We start from the raw sequence: 15416 nt of genomic DNA, 5'->3' as shown, positions 1-15416 counted from the left end.
CTTGTAGGTGGAGGCCAGGTTCAACCTTTGCAGAGCAAAATCCAAACCATCATGGAATGGGTTGCTCCAACCACCCAGACACAGGTGAGAGCCTTTTTAGGCCTGACTGGGTACTATAGGAGGTTTGTTACGTGATATGGATCGATAGTGACCCCCTTAAATGATCTTACCTCAAAGAAAATGCCAAAAAAGATTTAGCGGACAGCTAGCTGTCAAAAGGCATTTGAAGACCTAAAGCAGGCCATGTGCACTGCCCCCATCTTACAGAGTCTAGACTACACCAAAAAGTTCATTGTCCAAACAGATGCTTCTGAGCTGGGTGTGGGAGCTGTACTGTCTCAACTGAATGATGAAGGTCAAGACCAGCAAGTAGCTTTTATAAGCAGAAGGCTGACCCCTTGAGAGAAACGTTGGTCAGCTATAGAGAGGGAGGCCTTTGCTGTGGTGTGGGCCCTGAAGGAGCTGAGGCCAAACTTGTTTGGCACTCACTTCATAGTTCAGACTGACCACAAACCCCTCCTATGACTTAAACAGATGAAAGGTGAAAACCCAGAACTTTTAAGGTGGTACATTTCCCTACAGGGGATGGACTATAGAGTGGAACATAGACCTGGGACCCAACATGCCAATGCAGATGGACTCTCAAGGTATCTCCACTTAGAACACGAAGACTCAACTGGTCAAAGTTAGTTTAGTGTCCCTGCGTTTGGGGGGGGTTGTGTAGGAGAGTAGGATCTGCACTTATGTTGCCCCCACTTTTTTTCTGATGTTAACACTGGTTTCTGGCTATAGTCTGTCTGGGTCCCTGCTAATCAGGACCCCAGTCTCTCTGTTCTCTCTAAACAACTTGGAGTACATATTAGATGCACTAGTGATTGGATACTGTGGTACCTTATGAGCCCCTAGTATATGGTACCTTAGGTACCAAGGGCATAGGTACTTCACAGGCCTACCAGCATGCATTATGCCACCCCTGGAAGCAGACTAAATCTGACACCACAGGCCTGCTACTGCAACCTGGGTGAGGTGGTGTTAGCACTCCTCACTGAGGTATAGGTTCCCTATATCTCACCTTACACACACATATAAGCCTATCAGTCACCCCTAAGGCAGGCCCTATCAATCCTGAGGGCAGGGTGCTTGGTTTACATGTGAGAGGGTGCCTCTGCAGCTGGCAGAGTCTATTCTCTGTAGCTGTTTGTGGATGCGGTTAAACCATATACTCTTAAGTGCATTATAACCTCGCGGTAAATGCTAACTCTGGGATGGCTGCATCAAACATGTCGTGTTTGGTGTCAAACGCTTTGGAATCATACCCCCACACCAGTAACTGGTGTGGGAGTATGATCCCATCCTTCTAGAGGGATAGACATGTACCTACTGTGGAAACACGGTAGAATCCTGAAAGAGCCCTGGCATCACAAAATGGATGCCACCAGCACAGACACTGGGCTGCCCTGCTGCTGCTGACCGAAACTCACAGTGGAGGAGGCCCAACAATAGGCATCCTGTCACAGGGAGGTGTCACCACCTTCCAGGCAGGATTTAGTGTATTGGGGCTGGGTGGGTGCACTCCTAGAGTGCTTTGAAGTCCTGCACTGCGGGAGCAGTAGTCTCCTCTCTGCATATGCCAGCTAAAACCGGTTCAGGGGCTACCTGCCCCTGCTCTGGCGCGAAACTGGGCAAAGGGAAGTGGGTGTAACCACCCACTCCCCTGACCCTCCCATAGGAGTGGTCATAGAGCTAGTCCCTCCCTTCCTTTCAGTATAAGTTAGGAACCCTTGCCATTGCAAACCAGATATCCCTGGACGACGCTCTGAAGAAGAATCCTGGACATTCGACGTTCCACTACCTCTGGAAGACGGAAGAATCTCCCTTGGAGTCAAGGAGTGACTCCCCTGCTTGGCAGGCACCCAATCTTGCAATCAATGGTCAGTGAAGTATCTATGCCCTTGGTACCTGAGGAACCATATACTAGGGGCTCATAAGGTACCACAGTATCCAATCACTAGTGCACCTAATATGCACTCCAAGTTGTTTAGAGAGAAGAGAGAGGCTGGGGCCCTTATTAGCAGGGTCCCGGACAGACTATAGCCAGAAACCAGTGTAAACATCGGAAAGAAAGTGGGTGCAACATAAGAGGCAGAACCTACTCTCCTACACTTTGGATCACAGGTTTGCAGAGAGGATGGATCGGCCTTGAGGAAGCTTTTAAACTCACCTCCTGCATTGCAAAAACTTTGGAGTCCTTCAGGAGCTGCGTAGTTGCCAACCGAACAGATGCGTCTTTGGTACCTGCCTTACAAGGGAGTAACTCCTTTACTCCAAGGGAGATTCTACGGTCATCCAACGTCGTGTAGATAGCAGAAGTTCTGTGATTCTGTAGCAGAGTTTCGTCCATGTAAATCTAAAGTCCTGTAGTCATGGGTTCCTCCTTTATACCCAATAAAGGGGTGGGACAAACTCTGGGGACCCACCTATGGGAGGGTCAGGACAGAGGGGTGGCTACACCCTTATCCTTTGTCCAGTTTCGCACCAGAGCAGGGGCTGGTAGCCCCTGCAACCGGTTTGAGCAGGACTATACACAGGGACACCAAATGTGGCCCCAGTGCAGACTTCAAAGCACTCTTGGTGTGCACCCACACAGCCCTAAAACACTAAAGTCTGTCTGGGAGGTGGTCACACCTCCCAGTGACAGGAAACCTATTGTCCAGGCATCCCCTGACGGAGTTTTGTCCAGCAGCAGGAGGGAAGACTTGTGTCTGTGGCTGGTAGCATCTATTTTGTGATGCCAGCTGGTACCGGGTATACCGGTGCTGTCATATTTCTCCCTCTAGTAGGGTGGAGTCATACCTCCTACACCAGTTGCTAGTGTGGAGGTATGATTCCAAGGTGTTTGACACCAAACACAACATGTTTCCATGCAGCCATTCCAAAGTTAGCATTTACATCGAGGTTATAATGCACTTAAGAGTATATGGTCTAGCTGCATCACAAACAACCCAGGAATAAAGGTTCCAAAGGCTGCAGAGGGGCTCTGCACATGCATGGGCACTCTCTCACATAAAACCCAGCACCCTGCCTCCAGGATTGATAAGGCCTGCCATAGGGGTAACTAATAGGTTTATATGTGCAGTTCTATGAAGAGATATAGAGAACCTATATCTCAGTAAGTGGTGCATGCACCACCTTACCCAGGCTGCAGTAGCAGACCTGAGGTGTAATTTTGGAGGGCTTCCCAAGGGTGGCACAATACATGCTACAGCCCCTGGTACGCCTCTGGGGTACCTATGCCCTGGGTACATAGTATACCATATACTAGGGACTCAGAAGGGTACCCCAGAATTCAAACTGGAGTGTACCTAAAGTACATGCAATCATTTTAGAGAGGAAACGGCTATGCTGGGGCCCTGGATAGCAGGGTTCCAGCCAGACTAAAGTCGAAAAACAGTGAAACATCAGCAAAAAGTGGGGTTAACTATAAGAAGCAGATCCTACTCTCCTACATGGGGTTCCCCAGAGAGGTGGTTTCTGACAGGGGGACCAATTTTATATCCAAGTAAATGACACCCCTGTGGAAGGAGTGTGGTGTAACCTACAAGTTCACCACTCCTTACCACCCACATGGGTCTAACGGAACCCATGAGGCGTAAGTGGAACGTCCTCTTGCCGTGTCTTCTCCAGTCCATTTGAGCTCCTGTATGGCCACCCTGTCAGAGGACCTCTGAGTTTGGTGAAGGAAGGCTGGGAGGCAGCGCCCAGGAAATCTCCCCAGGATGTGTTTAGTTACATGCTGGCCTTCAGAAACCAAACTGCCCGCTTAAGGAAACTCGCTCAGGCAACCCTAGAAGCAAGCCAGGAAGAAACGAAGAAGTGGTATGACCAGAATGCCACTCTGGTCGAATTTTCGAATTTCAACCTGGGCAAAAAGTGTGGGTCATGGCCCCAGTGGAACCTTGTGCTTTGCAGGACAAGTGGACTGGACCATTTGAGGTGGTGGAGCGCAAAAGTGACGTCACCTATCTGGTGGATTTGCGGACTCCAAGGAACCCTTTGAGGGTCCTCTACGTGAACCGCCTCAAGCCCACTTCGAGAGGTCCGAAGTGAGCATGTTCTTGGCAACAGATGATGGGGTGGAAGAGGAGAGTGAGCCTCTCGCTGACCTCCTGTCTACCAAGGAGCACGATGGGTCAGTGGAAGGCGTGATCCTCTCCCCTACACTGACCCTAGAGCAGCAGGGGGACTGTCACCAGTTGTTGGGTCAATTCGCCCCACTGTTCTTTCTGACCCCAGGTGTTACTCACTGGTGTACCCATGACGTGGACACTGGTGACAGCCCTCCTGTAAAGCACAAGATTTATAGGTTGACTGACCGGGTCAGGGCCAGCATCAAGGAGGAGGTCTCTAAGATGTTCGCGTTAGGGGTGATCGAGCCCTCCAACAGTCCTTGGGCCAGCCCAGTGGTCTTGGTCCCAAAGGCTGCTGCACACAGTGCCACTCAAAACTACTGTTTTGTGTGGACTACCGTGGGCTCAATGCCATCACCAGGACTGACACGCACCCCATCCCCAGAGCTGATGAGCTCGTTGATCAGTTGGGAGTTGCCCGGTTCCTCATAACGTTTGACTTAACGTCTGGGTACTGGCAGGTTGACTTAACCGATGGGGCCAAGGAGAGGTCAGCATTCTCAACCCCAGAAGGTCATTACCAGTTCCGGGTGATGCCTTTTGGGTTGAAGAATGCCCCTGCCACCTTTGGTGTTGGCTGGACTGGAGGATTTCAGTGCCGCCTACCTGGATGACATTGCTGTGTTCAGTTCCAGCTGGGAAGAACACTTGCAGCACCTCATTAAAGTGTTGAGGGCTCTGCAAGGGGCAGGCCTCATGATCAAGGCCAGTAAGTGCCAGATCCGGCAGGGTTCTGTGGTGTACTTGGGACACCAGGTAGGAAGCAGACAGGTGGCGCCCCTACAACCCAAGATTGACACCATTCTGGCTTGGGAGCCCCCCAAGACCCAGACAGAGGTGAGAGCCTTTTAAGGTCTCACCGGTTACTACAGGAGATTTGTTAAGGGATATGGCACCATTGTTGCCCCCTTAACAGAGCTGACTTCCAAGAAGCAGCCCAAGAAGGTGATCTGGACTGAGTCTTGCCAGAATGCTTTTGATGCCCTGAAGGCAGCCATGTGCACGGCGCCCGTGTTCAAGGCACCCGACTTCCCTCAGGTATTTGTTGTGCACACTGACGCTTCAGAGCATGGTGTGGGAGCAGTGCTCTCACAACTGAACGAAGATGGTCTAGACCAGGGAAAAGAGGTGGAGTGCCATGGAAAGGAAAGCTTTTGCTTTGGTCTGGGCACTGAAGAAGCTGAGACCATACCTGTTTGGGACTCAGTTCCGGGTTCAGACAGACCACAGGCCCCTCAGATGGTTGATGCAGATCAGGGGTGAGAATCCAAAACTGCTGAGGTGCTCCATCTCCCTACAGGGAACGGACTTTACGGTGGAACACCGCCCCGGCACAGAACACACCAAAGCAGATGGTCTGTCCAGGTTCTTCCCCTTAGTGAAGAGAACTCCCAGGAGGTTGGGTAGTTCTCCCTACTTTCAACAGGAGGGAAAATGTGTTAGACTTGGCATCTTTTGGCGTGTTTCCCCTGAGTTTTTGCTTTCTGACCTCCCGGTTTTGCTGGTGTAATGATTCTGCGCACCTTTCTCACTGCTGATCAGTGGTAAAGTGCAAGTGCGCCTGTAGTAAAACGTGTTATGGATTGGTGTTTCCATGATTGGCCTATTTGATTTACGTGTCAGTCCCTAGTAGAGTGCACTCCGAGTGCCAGGGCCCATAAATCAAATGCTGTTGGTGGGCTGCAGCACTAGATTGTGCCACTCGCGCAAACAGCCCGTAAAGTGTTACTCTGGTCTGCCTGTGTGCAGCCTGGGGATGCCATGTCGACTTGGCAAGTGCACACACTTGCCACTCCCTAAACCTTCCCTTTTCTACATGTTAGTCACCCCTAAGGTAGTCCCAAGGTACTCCCATGGGCAGGGTGCATTGTATGTGAAAGGTAGGACATGTCCTGGTGTGTGTGGCATGTCCTGATAGTGAATTACAGTCAATTTAATTTTTCACTATTTCAAGGCTACCTGTCCCCATAGACCAGAATGGGCAGTTTGATTATAACATCTTATAATCCTAACAGACCCAGGGAACATTGTAGAAATTCGAGTTTAGTATGCCTGAACTCAGAATGATAAAATACATCTTTTAGTGAAGTTGGTTTTAACATTCTGTGTCTGAAAATACCACTTTTAGAAAGTAGGCATTTTCTTACCTAACCATCCAGCCTGCCTCAGCTAGCTTGTGCACAGGACTTTGTTTTGTCTATCGAATGCTATCTTGATGATAGATATGCTTGTTATTCTATCATAATACCTTTGTGTTAATTTTCATTATTAGAATTTTACTTTTACTCGTGTTGGTGATTCGACCTTTTGCCTTTTTCTCCTCTTCTTCCTTTGTCATTTACTCTTCTTTTCCCTACCCCCATATTCTGTCCCCTTTTTCATTCTGACGCCCCTTGCATGTTTGCGTTTTTCTCCGTTCTCGCTTTCTATTTTAGTCTTTTCACCCTGTTCACCCCGCATTATGTAGATTCGTACTTACGTTGTTATTTTGACGGTTAGCACACCTGTGTTTTTTTTTTGCTAGCTCCACACATCCGTTTCCCTTTCTTACTTCCTGTCAGGGATGATCTCTACTTTACCGCCCGAGCGTTTTACGCTCTAGTTCTTTTTTCTATCCTGTATTTAACTTTCCCGCCCCTGCCGCCCCTTCCGAATCACTGGAACTCTAAACGCGACGACTATTCGCGTTCATGCGGGAGCCGAGGTAAGCCTCTACACACATGCCATTTATCTATGGCACTCCACTCTCGTTAGCTACCCCACGCTTCTCTCTTTACAGGTCTCCTGCTTGCACGGACTTGCTTGTCCATTCTTTGGTGTTTCCAGACTACCTCTGGAACACGTAGGAAGGACGACCCTTCCCTTCCTTTCTGATCCATACTTTCCGATGTACCCTTGTCCGCACCTGGTTGAGTTATTTTCACCGGGACTGCGGTGAGTAATTTTCCCTTGGGCACAGTCCTTATTTTTATCTTTACTTTCGTTCCGTCTTTTTCTTGCACCATACTTCCTTTACAATCCTCTATTTGTTAATTTTTAGACTCTTGCTCCAAGATTCCCTTGTACAGGTATATATATATATTTCCTAGCACTGCGTCCGTAACTCGATCGCATGCTTAGATGTGACCACTCTCCTTTTTCATCACTTAGGTTAAGACGTACGGGTTCCCATTCCCCTTTTCCCCATTCTTGCTATTTTCTCTACAGCTCGTCCTCTAACTTTCTATTTTAGTGCTTTTTGCCGCCCCCACCACAGCGCCTTTTTCTGTCTACTTAGGTTCTGATTCTGTCACTTACCATTACTTTCATTTCGCATGCATTTAGTAACTTGGATATACTTTTCGGTCACCTTGGATGCACACACTCACAATTTTGTTGCGCATAGTGTTTTTTACCGTGTTTTATGTACTAAGCAATGTATAGACTTTGTCTACGTGTTTGACACTTTGTTGAAGACATGAATCTTAGATTGTCCACTATTTTTAGTTTCCGGATGTCTTGCCCATTTCGTATCCACTTTAAATGTTGTGGTGATACCGTGTCATTTTTACTCTTCTGCTATGGAATAACAGTTCTATACGCTTTACACCATAGGGTATCCGCGAGATCAGGGGTGTTCATACTTTATATATCAATTTAGTTTTCTTGCTTTGTTACCATTTCCCAAACAATTTAGTTTTGTTTTTTGTTTTAATTCTGCCTTTATTTTATGTTATGTTTTATTATACCTTATGCTTGTTGTCCTTTCCAGCCCTGAAGAGTCACAATTGTATCACGTTGTGACGAAACACGTGTCGGCTGGTTTTCATTTCTGTATTTGATTTGGTTTGATACATAAATATCTTCAGAAAGATTTGTTTGATGTCAACTCTCACAATTTTTGTTACACAAAGAACACACAAGTAACGGTTCCTACACTGGAACCACGAAACCCTGAAATGTGTGCACAGGACTTTGTTCTTAACTCCCTAATCCTGACTAGGAAGTAGGGTCCCTATTTGAAGAAAGATGCAAGCCCTTGCCAACTAGAGACCCCCATTTCTAACAATGGGGAAATTGTGTTTTGAGATCCCCCCTTTTTCCTCAGCTCCCGCTTGACGGATCCCCCCAAATGTTTCAGGAAGGAGCTGAGGTGGATGAACTTTTTGGGGGGAAAGTTTCATAAAGTTTAGGCAAACCTTACCAAAGTTATTAGCAAAACAAAAAATCCATTTCTGATTGTAACTAGTATTCACTATAACTGTACAGTGGTGACCACCACTGTGTAAATCATGCTCCACAACAAGGATAAACAAAGCAGCAAGGGTCAAAGGGCGAGTAAGAGAGGATTACAGATGATCAGTTCAAGCTGCGTCTCCTACATACAAGTCAAAGATCAGAAGGTTGGTTGCTGAATTAAGCTAGGATTACCCCGGTGATGACCTTATCCCTGTCTTTCATGTTTCACCTCCTCCAGACCATGCATCACTGTAGTTTTGCCTCTAATATCAAATCAGGTTTAGGTGTCACACAGGCAGGAGCCAGACTGCGCCTCTGACCTCACAAGGTGCCCAATGCTGCAAGACATGTTATGAAAACCGGCGATTGCTCAGCCCCAAGGGCACACAGAATCACCAGGAGCTACACAGTGAAGCCGAACACCCAGCCTAGGTTACAACCATCCAAATGACACCCTCAAGGCTCACACGGAGAAAACGGGTGAAGTGGAGCTAGAACTTATTTATGAGAGCCCTGCGTCCCTTTAGCACCACGTAAAGTGGTACATGAGTGATGCAGGGCTCTCATAAAGAATTATGAAGCCACGCAAAGTCACCCGGTGTGGCTTCAAGTGGCCTCATAAATCATGAGTAAGGCGATGCAGCGTAAATAGCTGTGCTGCTATATTCGGCAACCAGGAGGCGTTCCATGGGTGTTGCGGTAAGTTTTCCCACTCAACACCCATGGAATTTGAAGCTGCCCCAGATTTACAAAGTGATATAAACCTAAGGCAGCGCTAAATCTGAGCGCCTCCCGAGGTGAGGCGTAATAGAAGAAATATGTTCATTTCTTATTGTTTTTTCCTCTTTCTATGTATGCTCCATTCTGCAGCATACATAGAAAGAGGAAAACGCCTCTCTGGATTGTTTTTGTGCACAAAGGTGTCCCTTCCTGCACAAAAGGAATCCTGCATGCAACGGAGACACCCTTGCAACATGGTGGAAGTGTGCTTACGTTGGCACTAGGCTGCTGAAAAGGCACCAGCGCAGGCACAAAAGACAGGAATGCGCCGTATATCATAAATATGATGCGTTCCTGCCCTTTCAGACATAATGTCAAACGAGTGGACTTCACCCTTACCCAGAACACAAATAGAATGTAAGCACTGAGAGGCACTGTGAGATGAAAAGGGACAGCCTCTCACGATGCTGCTGGTCACGTGCCTTTCCCTCATGCCACCCAGAGGGTGGCCCTCTCCTGTCCCTTCCAGATGTCTGTCAGCACCACAGGGCTTGGAGAAGGGGGTCTGATAGTAGGATGTAATCCATGCTGGGGCACTAATTGCTAAATCTAGGCTGTTATTGTGTCTTCCACACCCAGGATCTAGGCTGATCTGTCAGTCAGCAGCTGAGAGCGATTCTGACCCTTGAGCCCCCCACTCAAAGCCCACTTGAAGCCATCATTTCATTAGGAAACTGCAGGAATGCTCTGTATTTACAGCAATACCGCGTATCCCTGTACTTTCCCCTGTACCGGTGCTATGACAGCAGCCGTGCGCCAACACAAGCAACCTTGCTGCATGATGCAAGGGTGCCTGCGTTGCAGGGAGGATTTTGCACGAAGGGATAGCTTCCTGCACAGAAACAATCATCATTGGTGTTTTGCTATTTCTGTGTGCCGCAGATTGCAGCACACATGGAAAGAGGAAAAAAACAAGGAGAAATAAAAAATATGTCTTTTCGTTGCCCCTCTCTAGCGCCTCCTTTTAAAAGGCCTTAGAGGCATATTTACAAGGCGGTGATATAAAATTATCGCCGCTTTTGCGGCCGTTTTCGGCTGAAAAGCGGAGATAATTTTATCGCCTAATTAGCAAGGCCACGCTAACACGTGAAACCTTGCATTAGCGCACCTATTCTTAACGCCCAGCTTTGCATCTCTAATGAGATGCAAAGTGGGCGTTCCTGACCTGACCTGACATGACAGGAGAAATGTCGCTAAGCGACATTTCTCCTATCATCAAGCCCCACGCTAAGAAGCATAGCGGCAGGAAAAGTAGCGATCACCCCTGTTATCGCTGCTTTCCTTACGCCTGCTTCAGGACTGACTTAGCCGTGATATCCTATGGAGGGTGGATATCATGGCTAAGTTTGTGAGGCCCTATCAACAAGCTAACGCCACATTTCGTGAGATTATCGCTAGGTTTCCAGCGATAATCTCACGTTTGGCAGTTAGCACTAGGATTTTTATCGCTTTTGAGATAAGCGTTGCTAATAGCATGCTATCTCAGCGATAAAAATCCACGCTAGCCGGCGATAATTATCCTAGCGCTAACTGCGCTTAGCGATAATTATCGCCGGTTGTTGCTGATATGCCCCTTAGTTTTTGGCACTGCCTCGGATTTACCGATCCTTGTAAATCTGGAGCAGCGTCAAAAAACCATTGGTATTTTCAAGGCCATAAAAAGCCAAGCATGGGCAGCACACAGCGCCACCAGAGCATCAAAGAAGGGACACCTTCCTGCACACACACAATCAATGGCAATTGGTTGTTTCCATGTGTGCTGCATAAGACAGCACACATGGAAACAGCCAAAACGAGGAGAAATGACCTGAAGAGGGTATCCTAGAACATAGCTGGGCTCAAGCAAGAACGTTTTGAGCCAGATTGGCAGGAATGTATCGGAATATATTGGTAACTTTGATCTTTTATCTCTTTCAGGAGACCTGGCTAAGAGAGGCAACACACAAAGTAGGTAATAGAACGTGCGGCTCTACCCTCAAACGTTGATTATTTGGATAAAAAATAATATAATGGTTACCATAGAAACCTTGCATACCGCCTCCCAAGATATCTTAGGGTTAAAATTTAAATTTCCAAACATGACACAGATACATCTTTTTAATACATATATATGAGAGCAAGGGAGCGCTCAAAAGAATCACCAGCAGTTTGAAGAAGTCTTCGAATCTATTGAATCTAACTGAGTTGTTCTTGTGGGGGCGATTTTAATTGTTGTTATGAACCAATTACAGGAATAGACAGTATTTCTGAGGAGGACGATCTGGCCAGGAGGATCCCCCTCCCTGCCACAATCTACCTGTGATGCAGAATTTCCTCTGGAAAAAGTATTTGAACATTTAATATCTGAAGGGACTCGGCCATTACATGCCCTTAGGCCTCTCTCTCTATAGTGAGATGGAGTATGCGGAGTTAGGCCCAGAGTCCATACCCATCATACAAATTCATCAAAGACTGGTAGAGAACATAAAAATGTACTTAACCAAACCTCGGACGGGAGTTGGTAAACCTAGACTTAAGACCCCGTCTTCGAACTCTTGGTTGATAAAGAATGTGCCGTGGCCAATTGAGGGCTCCTTCGGGCCACAAACATGACTCAGATTAGACATGAAAGAGCAGAATACAGAAACGCACAGAAGGCAGCACTAAGGAACTGGGAAGATTCTGGTTGGGGTAATCTTATAATAGCTGCAAAAACCAGGGACCAGCGTATGTTCTGGAGAATAATATCCCATGGCCATAAATCGAGTAAGACGGCTACAGATCATTTTCTGGACCCTTGCACTTGGCATAAACACTTTTCAAATGTATATGCCACCCCCAGTGACCCTGGTTTAGACCCTTCCATCCTTACTAAGGGGCCCCTGCTATTAGCACAAACTGTACCTTTTCAGTTTAGTATCGAGGACACTGCATTAGCTATAGCTACCATTAAGTCATCAAAGGCGCCAGGCCTGGATAAGATACCAGAGAACCTTCTGCAACATGCCCAGATGTGAATTTGCTGTGCAATGCAGTAGCCAGGGGAGAGCCCATTCCGGAATCCTGGAAGGGGGCAGAGATAGTTCCTATTTATAAAAAGGGCAGTTGGGATGACCGCTCAAATTACAGGCCCATAATCCTGATAAGACATTCTGCAAAACGTTTATGCTAAACAAATCCTGGCCAAGCTAAATCATTGGATGGGGAGAATGACATACTCTCACCTTGCCAGGCTGGCTTCAGACGGAAAACAAGTACAATTGATTACGTTTTCAGACTCTTGAGCCTGGCCCGGAAGTACACACAGGTACAATGTAGACATTTATATGTCGCTTTCATTGATTTGAAAGCAGCATTTGATTCAATCCCAAGAGACGTTTTATGGAAAACCTTATACCAACAGGGAGTGCCAGAGGAGATTGTAAACCAAATTATAAGGCTACATGATGGTAACTTTGCCAAGGTACGCTGGGGCATAGAAGGGGAGCTCACAGATGAGATTCCGGTCCGGAGGGGCATGCGCCAGGGTTGTGTCCTGGCACCGACTCTGTTTTTATTATATGTGAATGATCTGGTCCAGTATCAGCAAAAATCTTCTCACGACTCACCTAAGCTCAGAGGGACTCATATCTGCGCCTTAACATTCGAGGATGACGCAATCTTATTGTCCCGAAACACCAATGGGGTTACAAAACCTACAATGACTGCACATTAAAGGGTCTCGAGATAAACCCTACTAAACCAAATACATGACCACTAGACCACATAAAAGCTTCAAAAACAAAATAGTTTTGAATGGGGTGCCGTTGAAGTGTGTTTCCAAATTTGTATATCTGGGGGTTACCCTCGACTCAAAACTTTTATGGAAGCCACAAATAAATAAATCTTTGACAATCCTAAGGCAAAGGCTATTCCCATTGTAAAGAAACAATACTCGACTGTGTCAAAGGCGATCACCCCAGCCCTGGAAGTCTACAAATTTAGAGCCTCAGCTGCTGCCATTTTTTGATCAGAGCTACAGGGGGCGAAATCTCGCAGCCTTTAATTGTTGAGGAAAACAAAATTCTGAGAATGTTTATGTCCCTCCCCAAAATACACTGGTGATCCTGCTAACATACGATATTGGTATAAAAAGACTGGAACATTTAGCCGTATGGAGATCGCTGTCTAATTGGGTAAGTATTGGGACTACCAGAGAATTAGAAACGTAGAGGCAGACCTTGAGTGAGCTGCTGGAATGGATGCTCATGTCAGCTTCCCTTGGTTGGCACATATCCAAAAATGGCTCCTTGACCGAGATCTGAGTAGGTTCTGGGTAAACCCCAGCCTGCCGACGCCAGAATCAAAGAGCGAGATCGAGTACATTGATTGGAATTTTATCTTGCACAAAGTCACTCTAAGCTGTGCACCAGGGAGGCTCGCTACACAATTGTTGTCTTTTAAAATGGCCCGAGCTTTGAGCCATGTTTGGATGAAATTGAACCTCAACTAGCAAAGACACTCTGTCTGAAATGCAGATGTGAGAGACTCCAGAGAGAGGCCTTTACGGCCGAATGGGCCAAGTGGCAGACTCGGGAAAGGGACCCTAAGTGTACCTTATGTGACGTCTATTAGGTGCAAACGAAGACATCGCACTTGTTTTATTTTTTTGCACAGCAGATGTAATGCCTAGAAGAACATGGATTAAGCCGCTATGTAGAAGTTTGAACATCAGGAATTTCATAGAGATACTGAGAATACTAAAATCAAATAGCTCACAACTCTTTGTATTCGGCGTTTGAAGATTTTTATTGGCTTCTAGCTATATAAGGAAAATGAGAGGGCAACCATTGTAATGCAAATATACTAGATTCATGCCTGATTATTTGACTTCTAATATATAATATGAATTATTTGGCCCAGTTTAGTTCACATAAAGGCAAGAATGTGTTTCATTGATACTTAATGAATGTTTTATTTTATTCGTAGCATAATTTTAGCAAATGTTATTGTCGGCACGGGTTAACTGAGTATGCATTTGGACTTTAAACGTACAATATTTTAAGCAGACCAACGCTTTTTAGTACCGTGACAAAATGGAAATCTTAATTTGTACGACCTTTTCCCCTTATTCCTTGGTGAACGTGCGCCCAATGTTTGACCTGATGAGATTTTTAGTGAAATGTTTTTAAAGATTCTATGAAATGCTTTGAGGATTCTTTGAATCGAATAAAGAGACTTTGATTTGACTTGAGGAGAAATAAAGCATTTCTCCTCGTTGTGCCAGGGTAAGAACAGGTTTTTCATGGTCTTAATCTTGGCACTGCCTCCTGTTTACGCCACCCTTGTAAATAGGGGGCAGCGTCAAAGTCAATGGGTGTTGTGGTGGAACGCCCACCGCAACTCCCATTGCCCCCCCTTTTCACGTGAAGTATAGAGTGAAAGGGGGCATTATTCACAAGGCGGCGTTAAGCCACGTTAACGCCGCCTTGTACATAAGGCGAAGCCCCTATCGCTATCACAATGTCACTGAAAGCGACGTTTTGGTGGTGATAGGGGCTTGTAAATATGCCCCTTGGAGTCCCTTTAGCCGTCTCCACCAATAACATGAATGAGTTCTCCCGAGAAGAGAGGGCACCGATCCCATCTATAAAGCATGAGTGGGTTTTCCTGTGGGCCTACGGGTCAGGAACCGGAACGGCTGCCAAACAGGAGTCCCTCTGGCAGTGAATTAACGCGGCTGATATTGCGGCTGTTCCTTGATATCTCCTTTGCTTCTTCATCAGGGAGTTGAGCCTGAAGCATTTCACCTGCTCACAGAAGAGTATCTGGATGATGCGAAGAATTCTTCAGAACGCAGAGACAGCTTCCTGCAGATGGTCGGGGATTCCATGTTTGTTGTTCCTACTGTGGAAAGAGCAAGGTGCCACCGAGGTGAGTCTGAAGCGTTCAGAGAACCGGGAGCAATGGATATACTTTCAAAATGTTCTATGAGCCACAAACAAAAAAAAGGTGAACTTTAAATGTTTCTATGCACCAAGGGTTGAAGAGGTGAACGTCAAAGTGTGGTATGCACCAGGGCCTAAACTGGTGAGCTTCAATGTGTCGTATTCTCCAGGGGCTGAAGAGGTGAGCTTCAACGTGTTGAAGACACCAGGGGCTGAAGAAGTGAGCTTCAATGTGTTTTACTCACCAGGGGCTGAAGAGGTGAGCTTCAAAGTGTTGAACACACCAGGGGCTGAGGAGGTGAGCTTCAAAGTGTTGAATACACCA

At 46.7% G+C, this 15416-nt stretch overlaps 1 protein-coding gene across 1 annotated transcript in view; it reads left to right on the top strand.

Moving 5' to 3' along the window:
- LOC146788702 (fatty acyl-CoA hydrolase precursor, medium chain-like) overlaps window positions 1–15416 on the top strand; it is a 652575-nt gene that overhangs the window by 554966 nt on the left and 82193 nt on the right. The window contains exons 10-11 of the mRNA XM_085630085.1: window positions 11103–11132; window positions 14930–15077. Coding sequence (XP_085486211.1) covers window positions 11103–11132; window positions 14930–15077 — 178 coding nt within the window. The remainder of the gene's footprint in view (window positions 1–11102; window positions 11133–14929; window positions 15078–15416) is intronic.

Source organism: Triturus cristatus, chromosome 10 (genome assembly GCF_964204655.1).
Source record: "Triturus cristatus chromosome 10, aTriCri1.1, whole genome shotgun sequence".
Lineage (NCBI taxonomy): Eukaryota > Metazoa > Chordata > Amphibia > Caudata > Salamandridae > Triturus > Triturus cristatus.
Note: the sequence above shows the minus strand (reverse complement) of the source record. Positions and strands in the feature narration are given on the sequence as shown.